This window comes from Protomyctophum bolini (assembly GCF_963924005.1).
Source record: "Protomyctophum bolini genome assembly, chromosome: 6".
In the NCBI taxonomy this organism is placed as follows: Eukaryota; Metazoa; Chordata; class Actinopteri; order Myctophiformes; family Myctophidae; genus Protomyctophum; species Protomyctophum bolini.
In genome coordinates this window covers 19,916,861-19,933,361 of record NC_137867.1, presented here as the reverse complement: position 1 = coordinate 19,933,361, position 16,501 = coordinate 19,916,861, and the positions used below count along the sequence as shown (strand labels likewise).

The following is a 16,501-nucleotide window of genomic DNA, read 5'->3' as shown; positions in this document are numbered from 1 at the left end:
GGCTGGGCCTTAAGTTTCGGACCTGTTTTAAAAGTTTCGGGCCTGTTGAGAACTGAATGGACAAAAAGGGAGACATCGAAGAGGAATGATGGATGGGGAAGGATCAACAAATGGAACAGGTTCTGACATATATCCATATATGGAGATCTAAAGGCTCATACATAGTCTGGATTTACGGTGGTGGGGTGACCACCGAACTACAACATGACATCACGAGCCGCGGTGAAGAGCAAACCACCGCCACCGCTCCAGCCCTTCTCTCTGTTTTTACCACCGCTCAACGTTATTTCAGCTCCGGTGGTCAGCTCACCACTGGAGCGGTGGTCACCTCACCACTGAAAATCCAGACTATGAATAGGCCTTAAGGGTTTGAGGTAAGATGAGTTGCTGGCCAATATTGATGACACATTTACCATATATCCATCCCTGATGATGTCACGTGATGTCACAATGACCTGGGCACCTGGGGTGACCAGGGGGCTGATGTCACGATGACCTGGGGGCTTGCCTGGGGTGAGTGACTGGGATTGTGGGTTAGGTGTCAAAAATGCAAGGTTTCATAGACGATATATTTGACAATATTTCTAGGTAGTGAACACTTATTGTCTGTAGTCAAGATTGTCTGTACCTGGAGGTTTGTCATCAGATAGATGTAATGGCATTCTTTCTATACAGTATTTTCTTCCACAACCTGATTAATTCCAAATATGCACTCCTTTCCCCTCATGATACCGTCTTTAATGTTATGTGACACATTAATATTCATTGTACACACATGTCGTTCCTCAACTTATCCACCTTATTTATCAAAATAAATAAATAATAATAATAATTAGCAATGATATGGCTTTGTGATAAATGAACCTTGTGTCTCTATGAAGGAGGTATGGATGTTTGGATCCCTCCCCATTATGCTACTATAAGTCATTATTGCGAACGCAATGAGCACTTACTACGAGTAAGACGCGCAAACGCAGGAAGCGAACGCAGCTCGTACATATTTGGGTTTTGGACGTATAGCTGCTTTGGGGACTCCTTATATGGTGCCCCTTTTGTGCCCATATATGGAGCCGAGTGGACCTGGCCCCTTTTGTGGCCATATATGGAGCTGAGTGATTGCTGATGCAACACACTCCATATTTGGATAGCGGGACAGACACACGGACAGACAGACAGACAGACAGACAGACATGATCTGCTAGGTCTCATAGTAAGTGCTCACTGCGTTTGCAATGAGACCTAGCAGATCATGTCTGTCTGTGTGTCTGTGTGTGTGTCTGTCCCGCTATCCAAATATGGAGTGTGTTGCATCAGCAATCACTCAGCTCCATATATAGGCACAAAAGGGGCCAGGTCCACTCAGCTCCATATATGGGCACAAAAGGGGCCAGGTCAACATATACAGTAACAGCGGGACAGACACACAGACAGACAGACATGATCTGCAGGGTCTCAGCTGCGTTCGCTTCCCGCGTTTGCGCGTCTTACTGGTCTATTGGCTATTAACTGCTATTAACGGTTATTAACTGCTACTTATGATCACTCAATACCAAACCATGTTGAATACTCAATACCAAACCAAACTGATGGGAGTGCTCCGATGTTTTTTACTCTTTTTTTTTATAGTGATTGGATTCTGTTCATTTTCAGGGCAATTTATTCATATCAGTATAAATAATACTAAATCTAGAGCATTACTGTGACCTTTTGAGTGGAATTGGCAGAGTGAGAAAGTCCTCAGCCAAAGTCACTTCTATACCACTCCCTTGTAGCGCATCCTCAGCCTGTATCCTGAGTTCTGTAATGTCATCTTCATCCCCCTCCTTACGCAAAGCGCATGGCTTGTACCGCTGACTAAAGTGGTACAGTACCAATCTCCGTGCACAGCATGCCCGGGCCACTGCCGCAGCCATTTTAGGTGTACTGTGACCATGCTCCACTGCTTTCTCATGGTGCTCATCTCCCAGGGTGGCCTCGTGAACCAAAATGTCTGCTTTGTTGCACATACGCAATGGACCTTCTCCAGTGACTGAGCTACAATCCCCTAGAATGCAGACTTTCCTCCCGGGTATGGCCTCTTCCAATACCTCACTAGAAGACACCATACGTCCGCTCTCTAGTGTTACTGATTCACCTGCTTTCAGGCGCCCATAAAGTGGTCCTGGCTTCAGACCTATGGGGCATAAAAAATGGGATCAGGCAAACCATCCATGTACTGTGACTGCTCTTACAATCTGGCTGGCTTTAAAAGGTGCAACATTTTCAAACCACTAGATTGTGCATTTCTATAGCTAACTACCACCATGAATAAGCTGCACAAATTGCTTTTTTAATTACATTTTTGGCACTGATTCTTTGAATCGGACAACCACTGGTGATGTAGCCTGGTTTGCATTTGATTTGTGGGAGGAGGGATGCTACAAACAAATGACTGTCATAAGGCCATGGACTTTTCTTGGGCAAAACTAAACACTTTGTACTGACTGACTAACTAGTAAAAATAAATACTGGAAGTCATTATACCCAACTCCCGAAGCAGTGCAGTGTTGAGTCTCCCAGGCCGATCGTGCTCTTGAATGGAGAAGCCAAATGATGGGATACGGTGGTACAACCTGAAGGCCTTGACCACAAATCTCTTGTCCTCTAGGAGGTGGTAGCAGTCAGTGGAGGCATCAAGTGAAATGCTCCTCCCAGGACGCTCCTGAGGGTGAAGAGGACCATGTTCTGCTGTCATCTAAAGAAAAACAAGGAAGGAGACCAGATTAAAAACCATGAAGAACTGAGGCCAATTCTACAAATGCCTTCTAAATCAGTAGTTCTCACACTTTCAAGATTTTTCAAAATTAGCAGATGTATAAGCTCACAGTGTGCAATGCTGAAATCTAAAATGACACAGATGCCTTTCCCCGTCTCAATGGGTTAAATAAATCAACATAATAAACAGAAGACAAACACATGGAAAAATAACAACGTGGTATTCCATCACAATGCATGCAAAATATGTCCAAGCTGTGTAGCTGTTGTATTGTTGTTGTGAATTGTTGATTTTGTTGGTGAGTAGTGTTCATTTTATATTGGTTTTCTGTAGCTGTGTTGGTATTGTGTATTGATGTTATGTTGTTGTGGTGATAGTATAGAACCTGTGTGCCTTTCATTGGTCACATTGCGTATCAATTCATTTGTGGGCAACGGCCACCTTTGCATTGACTTTCCATGTAGTTGTGGCGCACACCGGTGTTACAACCCAGCCTAGGGGTCACCAGGTGTAACACAAAAATGGTCTCCCTCCTATAGTTCCCAAATATAATCAGCCAACACCAGTTGAAAAGTACCCGGGTCATAACAACCGGTTCTGGGAAACTGCTGATATGGCCAAGTTGGCCAACTTCACAATCAGCACTGCGTCATTAATACTTACACTGAATGTGAAGACGATTGTTTGGATGATGAATTGCATTTCTAGAGCGCTTTTCCAAGTGCTCAAAGCGCTTTACAATGGTTCATTCATTCATACATTGGGAGGTGAAGCGGCGAACAGTTGTCGCCAGCGACCTCACTTCCCACATTCACACACCAACCAAAAGGGGTTCCCGTCCAGAATGGATTAATATTCACCAAAACCAGAGCAGAACTCCCACCACGAGACTCTGGCAAGCAATACAGTTGCAACAACTATATTAAATGGCAAGTATTTCATACAGCTCAAGTTAAAACATTGTGAACTATCCGTTTAAGCAAAAGCATCAATGCTTCCATGTCGAAATATGTCCGGATTTCAAAATGTACTGGATTAACCCAATTTGGGCGGGAACCCCTTTTGGTGTTAGCATTATGTTATGCTTTAGCTATTGAAAAATAGCAGATCTACAAGCTCATAGCGCGCCACCGAGTGGCTCGCTACGAGCTTGTAGGTTTGCCTCCCGTATCTAAAAACAGTGTTTTGATAGAATTCGTTTGCCTCCCGTATCTAAAAACAGTGTTTTGATGGAATTCGTTTGCCTCCCGTATCTAAAAACAGTGTTTTGATGGAATTAGTTTGCCTCCCGTATCTATAAACAGAGTTTTGAGGGAATTCGTTTGCCTCCCGTATCTAAAAACAGTGTTTTGATGGAATTCGTTTGCCTCCCGTATCTAAAAACAGTGTTTTGATGGAATTTGTTTGCCTCCCGTATCTAAAAACAGTGTTTTGAGGGAATTCGTTTGCCTCCCGTATCTAAAAACAGTGTTTTGATGGAATTCGTTTGCCTCCCGTATCTAAAAACAGTGTTTTGATGGAATTCGTTTGCCTCCCGTATCTAAAAACAAAGTTTTTAATAATTTGCCAAAATAATTTGCCAGCTTCTAACCATTATTTGACACTTTGGTTGTTGAGAAACAGCTCCTAAAACATTATTTGACACTTTTGGTTGTTGAAAAACAGCTTCTAACCATTATTTGACACTTTGGTTGTTGAGAAACAGCTCCTAAAACATTATTTGACACTTTTGGTTGTTGAGAAACAGCTCCTAAAACATTATTTGACACTTTTGGTTGTTGAAAAACAGCTTCTAACCATTATTTGACACTTTGGTTGTTGAGAAACAGCTCCTAAAACATTATTTGACACTTTTGGTTGTTGACAAACAGCTTCTAACCATTATTTGACACTTTGGTTGTTGAGAAACAGCTCCTAAAACATTATTTGACACTTTTGGTTGTTGAGAAACAGCTCCTAAAACATTATTTGACACTTTTGGTTGTTGAAAAACAGCTTCTAACCATTATTTGACACTTTGGTTGTTGAGAAACAGCTCCTAAAACATTATTTTACACTTTTGGTTGTTGAGAAACAGCTCCTAAAACATTATTTGACACTTTTGGTTGTTGAAAAACAGCTTCTAACCATTATTTGACACTTTGGTTGTTGAGAAACAGCTCCTAAAACATTATTTGACACTTTTGGTTATTGAGAAACAGCTCCTAAAACATTATTTGACACTTTTGGTTGTTGAAAAACAGCTTCTAACCATTATTTGACACTTTGGTTGTTGAGAAACAGCTCCTAAAACATTATTTTACACTTTTGGTTGTTGAGAAACAGCTCCTAAAACATAATTTGACACTTTTTGTTGTTGAAAAACAGCGTCTAACCATTATTTGACACTTTGGTTGTTGAGAAACAGCTCCTAAAACATTATTTTACACTTTTGGTTATTGAGAAACAGCTCCTAAAACATTATTTGACACTTTTGGTTGTTGAAAAACAGCTTCTAACCATTATTTGACACTTTGGTTGTTGAGAAACAGCTCCTAAAACATTATTTTACACTTTTGGTTATTGAGAAACAGCTCCTAAAACATTATTTGACACTTTTGGTTGTTGAAAAACAGCTTCTAACCATTATTTGACACTTTGGTGGTTGAGAAACAGCTCCTAAAACATTATTTTACACTTTTGGTTGTTGAGAAACAGCTCCTAAAACATTATTTGACACTTTTGGTTGTTGAAAAACAGCTTCTAACCATTATTTGACACTTTGGTTGTTGAGAAACAGCTCCTAAAACATTATTTTACACATTTGGTTATTGAGAAACAGCTCCTAAAACATTATTTGACACTTTTGGTTATTATTATTGGTGATTATTATTATTTTGGGAGGCAAATTATTTTGGGAGGCAAATTATTTTGGCAAATTATTTTGGGAGGCAAATTATTTTGGCAAATTATTTTGGGAGGCAAATTATTTTGGCAAATTATTTTGGGAGGCAAATTATATTGGGAGGCAAATTATTTTGGGAGGCAAATTATTTTGGGAGGCAAATTATTTTGGGAGGCAAATTATTTTGGGAGGCAAATTATTTTGGGAGGCAAAGTATTTTGGGAGGCAAATTATTTTGGCAAATTATTTTGGGAGGCAAATAATTTTGGCAAATAATTTTGGGAGGCAAATTATTTTGGCAGGCAAATTATTTTGGGAGGCAAATTATTTTGGCAGGCAGGCAAATTATTTTGGCAAATTATTTTGGGAGGCAAATTATTTTGGGAGGCAAATTATTTTGGGAGGCAAATTATTTTGGCAAATTATTTTGGGAGGCAAATTATTTTGGCAGGCAAATTATTTTGGCAAATTATTTTGGGAGGCAAATTATTTTGGCAGGCAAATTATTTTGGCAGGCAAATTATTTTGGCAAATTATTTTGGGAGGCAAATTATTTTGGCAAATTATTTTGGGAGGCAAATTATTTTGGGAGGCAAATTATTTTGGGAGGCAAATTATTTTGGCAAATTATTTTGGGAGGCAAATTATTTTGGGAGGCAAATTATTTTGGCAGGCAAATTATTTTGGCAAATTATTTTGGGAGGCAAATTATTTTGGCAGGCAAATTATTTTGGGAGGCAAATTATTTTGGCAAATTATTTTGGGAGGCAAATTATTTTGGGAGGCAAATTATTTTGGGAGGCAAATTATTTTGGCAGGCAAATTATTTTGGCAAATTATTTTGGGAGGCAAATTATTTTGGCAGGCAAATTATTTTGGCAAATTATTTTGGGAGGCAAATTATTTTGGGAGGCAAATTATTTTGGCAAATTATTTTGGCAAATTATTTTGGGAGACAAATTATTTTGGCAAATTATTTTGGGAGGCAAATTATTTTGGGAGGCAAATTATTTTGGCAAATTATTTTGGGAGGCAAATTATTTTGGGAGGCAAATTATTTTGGGAGGCAAATTATTTGGGAGACAAATTATTTTGGGAGGCAAATTATTTTGGCAAATTATTTTGGGAGGCAAATTATTTTGGCAAATTATTTTGGGAGGCAAATTATTTTGGCAAATTATTTTGGGAGGCAAATTATTTTGGCAAATTATTTTGGGAGGCAAATTATTTTGGCAAATTATTTTGGGAGGCAAATTATTTTGGCAAATTATTTTACACTTTTGGTTATTGAGAAACAGCTCCTAAAACATTATTTGACACTTTTGGTTGTTGAAAAACCGCTTCTAACCATTATTTGACACTTTGGTTGTTGAGAAACAGCTCCTAAAACATTATTTTACACTTTTGGTTATTGACAAACAGCTCCTAAAACATTATTTGACACTTTTGGTTGTTGAAAAACAGCTTCTAACCATTATTTGACACTTTGGTTGTTGAGAAACAGCTCCTAAAACATTATTTTACACTTTTGGTTATTGACAAACAGCTCCTAAAACATTATTTGACACTTTGGTTGTTGAGAAACAGCTCCTAAAACATTATTTTACACTTTTGGTTATTGAGAAACAGCTCCTAAAACATTATTTGACACTTTTGGTTGTTGAAAAACAGCTTCTAACCATTATTTGACACTTTGGTTGTTGAGAAACAGCTCCTAAAACATTATTTTACACTTTTGGTTATTGAGAAACAGCTACTAAAACATTATTTGACACTTTTGGTTGTTGAAAAACAGCTTTTAACCATTATTTGACACTATGGTTGTTGAAAAACAGCTCCTAAAACATTATTTTACACTTTTGGTTGTTGAGAAACAGCTCCTAAAACATTATTTGACACTTTTTGTTGTTGAAAAACAGCGTCTAACCATTATTTGACACTTTGGTTGTTGAGAAACAGCTCCTAAAACATTATTTTACACTTTTGGTTATTGAGAAACAGCTCCTAAAACATTATTTGACACTTTTGGTTGTTGAAAAACAGCTTCTAACCATTATTTGACACTTTGGTTGTTGAGAAACAGCTCCTAAAACATTATTTTACACTTTTGGTTATTGAGAAACGGCTCCTAAAACATTATTTGACACTTTTGTTTGTTGAAAAACAGCTTCTAACCATTATTTGACACTTTGGTTGTTGAGAAACAGCTCCTAAAACATTATTTTACACTTTTGGTTATTGAGAAACAGCTCCTAAAACATTATTTGACACTTTTGGTTGTTGAAAAACAGCTTCTAACCATTATTTGACACTTTGGTTGTTGAGAAACAGCTCATAAAACATTATTTTACACTTTTGGTTATTGAGAAACAGCTCCTAAAACATTATTTGACACTTTTGGTTGTTGAAAAACAGCTTCTAACCATTATTTGACACTTTGGTTGTTGAGAAACAGCTCCTAAAACATTATTTTACACTTTTGGTTATTGAGAAACAGCTCCTAAAACATTATTTGACACTTTTGGTTGTTGAAAAACAGCTTCTAACCATTATTTGACACTTTGGTTGTTGAGAAACAGCTCCTAAAACATTATTTTACACTTTTGGTTGTTGAGAAACAGCTCCTAAAACATTATTTGACACTTTTGGTTGTTGAAAAACAGCTTCTAACCATTATTTGACACTTTGGTTGTTGAGAAACAGCTCCTAAAACATTATTTGACACTTTTGGTTATTGAGAAACAGCTCCTAAAACATTATTTGACACTTTTGGTTGTTGAAAAACAGCTTCTAACCATTATTTGACACTTTGGTTGTTGAGAAACAGCTCCTAAAACATTATTTTACACTTTTGGTTGTTGAGAAACAGCTCCTAAAACATAATTTGACACTTTTTGTTGTTGAAAAACAGCGTCTAACCATTATTTGACACTTTGGTTGTTGAGAAACAGCTCCTAAAACATTATTTTACACTTTTGGTTATTGAGAAACAGCTCCTAAAACATTATTTGACACTTTTGGTTGTTGAAAAACAGCTTCTAACCATTATTTGACACTTTGGTTGTTGAGAAACAGCTCCTAAAACATTATTTTACACTTTTGGTTATTGAGAAACAGCTCCTAAAACATTATTTGACACTTTTGGTTGTTGAAAAACAGCTTCTAACCATTATTTGACACTTTGGTGGTTGAGAAACAGCTCCTAAAACATTATTTTACACTTTTGGTTGTTGAGAAACAGCTCCTAAAACATTATTTGACACTTTTGGTTGTTGAAAAACAGCTTCTAACCATTATTTGACACTTTGGTTGTTGAGAAACAGCTCCTAAAACATTATTTTACACATTTGGTTATTGAGAAACAGCTCCTAAAACATTATTTGACACTTTTGGTTATTATTATTGGTGATTATTATTATTTTGGGAGGCAAATTATTTTGGGAGGCAAATTATTTTGGCAAATTATTTTGGCAAATTATTTTGGGAGGCAAATTATTTTGGCAAATTATTTTGGGAGGCAAATTATATTGGGAGGCAAATTATTTTGGGAGGCAAATTATTTTGGCAAATTATTTTGGGAGGCAAATTATTTTGGGAGGCAAATAATTTTGGCAGGCAAATTATTTTGGCAAATTATTTTGGGAGGCAAATTATTTTGGCAAATTATTTTGGCAAATTATTTTGGGAGGCAAATTATTTTGGGAGGCAAATTATTTTGGGAGGCAAATTATTTTGGCAAATTATTTTGGCAGGCAAATTATTTTGGCAGGCAAATTATTTTGGCAAATTATTTTGGGAGGCAAATTATTTTGGGAGGCAAATTATTTTGGCAAATTATTTTGGGAGGCAAATTATTTTGGCAAATTATTTTGGGAGACAAATTATTTTGGCAAATTATTTTGGGAGGCAAATTATTTTGGGAGGCAAATTATTTTGGCAAATTATTTTGGGAGGCAAATTATTTTGGGAGGCAAATTATTTGGCAAATTATTTTGGGAGACAAATTATTTTGGGAGGCAAATTATTTTGGCAAATTATTTTGGGAGGCAAATTATTTTGGCAAATTATTTTGGGAGGCAAATTATTTTGGGAGGCAAATTATTTTGGCAAATTATTTTGGGAGGCAAATTATTTTGGCAAATTATTTTGGGAGGCAAATTATTTTGGCAAATTATTTTACACTTTTGGTTATTGAGAAACAGCTCCTAAAACATTATTTGACACTTTTGGTTGTTGAAAACCCGCTTCTAACCATTATTTGACACTTTGGTTGTTGAGAAACAGCTCCTAAAACATTATTTTACACTTTTGGTTATTGACAAACAGCTCCTAAAACATTATTTGACACTTTTGGTTGTTGAAAAACAGCTTCTAACCATTATTTGACACTTTGGTTGTTGAGAAACAGCTCCTAAAACATTATTTTACACTTTTGGTTGTTGAGAAACAGCTCCTAAAACATTATTTGACACTTTTTGTTGTTGAAAAACAGCTTCTAACCAATATTTGACACTTTGGTTGTTGAGAAACAGCTCCTAAAACATTATTTTACACTTTTGGTTATTGAGAAACGGCTCCTAAAACATTATTTGACACTTTTGGTTGTTGAAAAACAGCTTCTAACCATTATTTGACACTTTGGTTGTTGAGAAACAGCTCCTAAAACATTATTTTACACTTTTGGTTATTGAGAAACAGCTCCTAAAACATTATTTGACACTTTTGGTTGTTGAAAAACAGCTTCTAACCATTATTTGACACTTTGGTTGTTGAGAAACAGCTCATAAAACATTATTTTACACTTTTGGTTATTGAGAAACAGCTCCTAAAACATTATTTGACACTTTTGGTTGTTGAAAAACAGCTTCTAACCATTATTTGACACTTTGGTTGTTGAGAAACAGCTCCTAAAACATTATTTTACACTTTTGGTTATTGAGAAACAGCTCCTAAAACATTATTTGACACTTTTGGTTGTTGAAAAACAGCTTCTAACCATTATTTGACACTTTGGTTGTTGAGAAACAGCTCCTAAAACATTATTTTACACTTTTGGTTGTTGAGAAACAGCTCCTAAAACATTATTTGACACTTTTGGTTGTTGAAAAACAGCTTCTAACCATTATTTGACACTTTGGTTGTTGAGAAACAGCTCCTAAAACATTATTTGACACTTTTGGTTATTGAGAAACAGCTCCTAAAACATTATTTGACACTTTTGGTTGTTGAAAAACAGCTTCTAACCATTATTTGACACTTTGGTTGTTGAGAAACAGCTCCTAAAACATTATTTTACACTTTTGGTTGTTGAGAAACAGCTCCTAAAACATAATTTGACACTTTTTGTTGTTGAAAAACAGCGTCTAACCATTATTTGACACTTTGGTTGTTGAGAAACAGCTCCTAAAACATTATTTTACACTTTTGGTTATTGAGAAACAGCTCCTAAAACATTATTTGACACTTTTGGTTGTTGAAAAACAGCTTCTAACCATTATTTGACACTTTGGTTGTTGAGAAACAGCTCCTAAAACATTATTTTACACTTTTGGTTATTGAGAAACAGCTCCTAAAACATTATTTGACACTTTTGGTTGTTGAAAAACAGCTTCTAACCATTATTTGACACTTTGGTGGTTGAGAAAAAGCTCCTAAAACATTATTTTACACTTTTGGTTGTTGAGAAACAGCTCCTAAAACATTATTTGACACTTTTGGTTGTTGAAAAACAGCTTCTAACCATTATTTGACACTTTGGTTGTTGAGAAACAGCTCCTAAAACATTATTTTACACATTTGGTTATTGAGAAACAGCTCCTAAAACATTATTTGACACTTTTGGTTATTATTATTGGTGATTATTATTATTTTGGGAGGCAAATTATTTTGGGAGGCAAATTATTTTGGCAAATTATTTTGGGAGGCAAATTATTTTGGCAAATTATTTTGGGAGGCAAATTATATTGGGAGGCAAATTATTTTGGGAGGCAAATTATTTTGGGAGGCAAATTATTTTGGGAGGCAAATTATTTTGGGAGGCAAAGTATTTTGGGAGGCAAATTATTTTGGCAAATTATTTTGGGAGGCAAATAATTTTGGCAAATAATTTTGGGAGGCAAATTATTTTGGCAGGCAAATTATTTTGGGAGGCAAATTATTTTGGCAGGCAGGCAAATTATTTTGGAAAATTATTTTGGGAGGCAAATTATTTTGGGAGGCAAATTATTTTGGGAGGCAAATTATTTTGGCAGGCAAATTATTTTGGGAGGCAAATTATTTTGGGAGGCAAATTATTTTGGGAGGCAAATTATTTTGGCAAATTATTTTGGGAGGCAAATTATTTTGGCAGGCAAATTATTTTGGCAAATTATTTTGGGAGGCAAATTATTTTGGCAGGCAAATTATTTTGGCAAATTATTTTGGGAGGCAAATTATTTTGGGAGGCAAATTATTTTGGGAGGCAAATTATTTTGGGAGGCAAATTATTTTGGCAAATTATTTTGGGAGGCAAATTATATTGGGAGGCAAATTATTTTGGGAGGCAAATTATTTTGGCAGGCAAATTATTTTGGGAGGCAAATTATTTTGGGAGGCAAATTATTTTGGCAAATTATTTTGGGAGGCAAATTATTTTGGCAGGCAAATTATTTTGGCAAATTATTTTGGGAGGCAAATTATTTTGGCAGGCAAATTATTTTGGGAGGCAAATTATTTTGGGAGGCAAATTATTTTGGGAGGCAAATTATTTTGGGAGGCAAATTATTTTGGGAGGCAAATTATTTTGGGAGGCAAATTATTTTGGCAAATTATTTTGGGAGGCAAATTATTTTGGGAGGCAAATTATTTTGGCAGGCAAATTATTTTGGCAAATTATTTTGGGAGGCAAATTATTTTGGCAGGCAAATTATTTTGGGAGGCAAATTATTTTGGCAAATTATTTTGGGAGGCAAATTATTTTGGGAGGCAAATTATTTTGGGAGGCAAATTATTTTGGGAGGCAAATTATTTTGGCAGGCAAATTATTTTGGCAAATTATTTTGGGAGGCAAATTATTTTGGCAGGCAAATTATTTTGGCAAATTATTTTGGGAGGCAAATTATTTTGGGAGGCAAATTATTTTGGGAGGCAAATTATTTTGGCAAATTATTTTGGCAAATTATTTTGGGAGACAAATTATTTTGGCAAATTATTTTGGGAGGCAAATTATTTTGGGAGGCAAATTATTTTGGCAAATTATTTTGGGAGGCAAATTATTTTGGGAGGCAAATTATTTTGGGAGGCAAATTATTTGGCAAATTATTTGGGAGACAAATTATTTTGGGAGGCAAATTATTTTGGCAAATTATTTTGGGAGGCAAATTATTTTGGCAAATTATTTTGGGAGGCAAATTATTTTGGCAAATTATTTTGGGAGGCAAATTATTTTGGCAAATTATTTTGGGAGGCAAATTATTTTGGCAAATTATTTTACACTTTTGGTTATTGAGAAACAGCTCCTAAAACATTATTTGACACTTTTGGTTGTTGAAAAACCGCTTCTAACCATTATTTGACACTTTGGTTGTTGAGAAACAGCTCCTAAAACATTATTTTACACTTTTGGTTATTGACAAACAGCTCCTAAAACATTATTTGACACTTTTGGTTGTTGAAAAACAGCTTCTAACCATTATTTGACACTTTGGTTGTTGAGAAACAGCTCCTAAAACATTATTTTACACTTTTGGTTATTGACAAACAGCTCCTAAAACATTATTTGACAATTTGGTTGTTGAGAAACAGCTCCTAAAACATTATTTTACACTTTTGGTTATTGAGAAACAGCTCCTAAAACATTATTTGACACTTTTGGTTGTTGAAAAACAGCTTCTAACCATTATTTGACACTTTGGTTGTTGAGAAACAGCTCCTAAAACATTATTTTACACTTTTGGTTATTGAGAAACAGCTACTAAAACATTATTTGACACTTTTGGTTGTTGAAAAACAGCTTTTAACCATTATTTGACACTATGGTTGTTGAAAAACAGCTCCTAAAACATTATTTTACACTTTTGGTTGTTGAGAAACAGCTCCTAAAACATTATTTGACACTTTTGGTTGTTGAAAAACAGCGTCTAACCATTATTTGACACTTTGGTTGTTGAGAAACAGCTCCTAAAACATTATTTTACACTTTTGGTTATTGAGAAACAGCTCCTAAAACATTATTTGACACTTTTGGTTGTTGAAAAACAGCTTCTAACCATTATTTGACACTTTGGTTGTTGAGAAACAGCTCCTAAAACATTATTTTACACTTTTGGTTATTGAGAAACGGCTCCTAAAACATTATTTGACACTTTTGGTTGTTGAAAAACAGCTTCTAACCATTATTTGACACTTTGGTTGTTGAGAAACAGCTCCTAAAACATTATTTTACACTTTTGGTTGTTGAGAAACAGCTCCTAAAACATAATTTGACACTTTTTGTTGTTGAAAAACAGCGTCTAACCATTATTTGACACTTTGGTTGTTGAGAAACAGCTCCTAAAACATTATTTTACACTTTTGGTTATTGAGAAACAGCTCCTAAAACATTATTTGACACTTTTGGTTGTTGAAAAACAGCTTCTAACCATTATTTGACACTTTGGTTGTTGAGAAACAGCTCCTAAAACATTATTTTACACTTTTGGTTATTGAGAAACAGCTCCTAAAACATTATTTGACACTTTTGGTTGTTGAAAAACAGCTTCTAACCATTATTTGACACTTTGGTGGTTGAGAAACAGCTCCTAAAACATTATTTTACACTTTTGGTTGTTGAGAAACAGCTCCTAAAACATTATTTGACACTTTTGGTTGTTGAAGAACAGCTTCTAACCATTATTTGACACTTTGGTTGTTGAGAAACAGCTCCTAAAACATTATTTTACACATTTGGTTATTGAGAAACAGCTCCTAAAACATTATTTGACACTTTTGGTTATTATTATTGGTGATTATTATTATTTTGGGAGGCAAATTATTTTGGGAGGCAAATTATTTTGGCAAATTATTTTGGCAAATTATTTTGGGAGGCAAATTATTTTGGCAAATTATTTTGGGAGGCAAATTATATTGGGAGGCAAATTATTTTGGGAGGCAAATTATTTTGGCAAATTATTTTGGGAGGCAAATTATTTTGGGAGGCAAATAATTTTGGCAGGCAAATTATTTTGGCAAATTATTTTGGGAGGCAAATTATTTTGGCAAATTATTTTGGGAGGCAAATTATTTTGGGAGGCAAATTATTTTGGCAAATTATTTTGGCAAATTATTTTGGGAGGCAAATTATTTTGGGAGGCAAATTATTTTGGCAGGCAAATTATTTTGGGAGGCAAATTATTTTGGCAGGCAAATTATTTTGGCAAATTATTTTGGGAGGCAAATTATTTTGGGAGGCAAATTATTTTGGCAAATTATTTTGGGAGACAAATTATTTTGGCAAATTATTTTGGGAGGCAAATTATTTTGGCAAATTATTTTGGGAGGCAAATTATTTTGGCAAATTATTTTGGGAGGCAAATTATTTTGGCAAATTATTTTGGGAGGCAAATTATTTTGGCAAATTATTTTGGCAAATTATTTTGGGAGGCAAATTATTTTGGCAAATTATTTTGGGAGGCAAATTATTTTGGCAAATTATTTTGGGAGGCAAATTATTTTGGCAAATTATTTTGGGAGGCAAATTATTTTGGCAAATTATTTTACACTTTTGGTTATTGAGAAACAGCTCCTAAAACATTATTTGACACTTTTGGTTGTTGAAAAACCGCTTCTAACCATTATTTGACACTTTGGTTGTTGAGAAACAGCTCCTAAAACATTATTTTACACTTTTGGTTATTGAGAAACAGCTCCTAAAACATTATTTGACACTTTTGGTTGTTGAAAAACAGCTTCTAACCATTATTTGACACTTTGGTTGTTGAGAAACAGCTCCTAAAACATTATTTTACACTTTTGGTTGTTGAGAAACAGCTCCTAAAACATTATTTGACACTTTTGGTTGTTGAAAAACAGCTTCTAACCATTATTTGACACTTTGGTTGTTGAGAAACAGCTCCTAAAACATTATTTGACACTTTTGGTTGTTGAGAAACAGCTCCTAAAACATTATTTGACACTTTTGGTTGTTGAGAAACAGCTTCTAACCATTATTTGACACTTTGGTTGTTGAGAAACAGCTCCTAAAACATTATTTTACACTTTTGGTTATTGAGAAACAGCTCCTAAAACATTATTTGACACTCTTGGTTGTTGAAAAACAGCTTCTAACCATTATTTGACACTTTGGTTGTTGAGAAACAGCTCCTAAAACATTATTTTACACTTTTGGTTATTGAGAAACAGCTCCTAAAACATTATTTGACACTTTTGGTTGTTGAAAAACAGCTTCTAACCATTATTTGACACTTTGGTTGTTGAGAAACAGCTCCTAAAACATTATTTTACACTTTTGGTTATTGAGAAACAGCTCCTAAAACATTATTTGACACTTTTGGTTGTTGAAAAACAGCTTCTAACCATTATTTGACACTTTGGTTGTTGAGAAACAGCTCCTAAAACATTATTTTACACTTTTGGTTGTTGAGAAACAGCTCCTAAAACATTATTTGACACTTTTGGTTGTTGAGAAACAGCTTCTAACCATTATTTGACACTTTGGTTGTTGAGAAACAGCTCCTAAAACATTATTTTACACTTTTGGTTATTGAGAAACAGCTCCTAAAACATTATTTGACACTCTTGGTTGTTGAAAAACAGCTTCTAACCATTATTTGACACTTTGGTTGTTGAGAAACAGCTCCTAAAACATTATTTTACACTTTTGGTTA

The 16,501-nt window shown here is 34.8% G+C and overlaps 1 protein-coding gene across 1 annotated transcript in view; it reads right to left on the bottom strand.

Annotated features, from left to right (window-relative positions):
- Nucleotides 1-1,332: 1,332 nt before the first annotated feature.
- elac1 (elaC ribonuclease Z 1) overlaps nucleotides 1,333-16,501 on the bottom strand; it is a 123,344-nt gene continuing 108,175 nt past the window's right edge. Inside the window, exons 4-5 of the mRNA XM_080765569.1 lie at nucleotides 2,524-2,734; nucleotides 1,333-2,173 (exon numbers count right to left, since the gene is read on the bottom strand). Of these exons, the coding sequence (XP_080621695.1) occupies nucleotides 1,695-2,173; nucleotides 2,524-2,734 (690 nt within the window). The 3' untranslated portion in view covers nucleotides 1,333-1,694. The remainder of the gene's footprint in view (nucleotides 2,174-2,523; nucleotides 2,735-16,501) is intronic.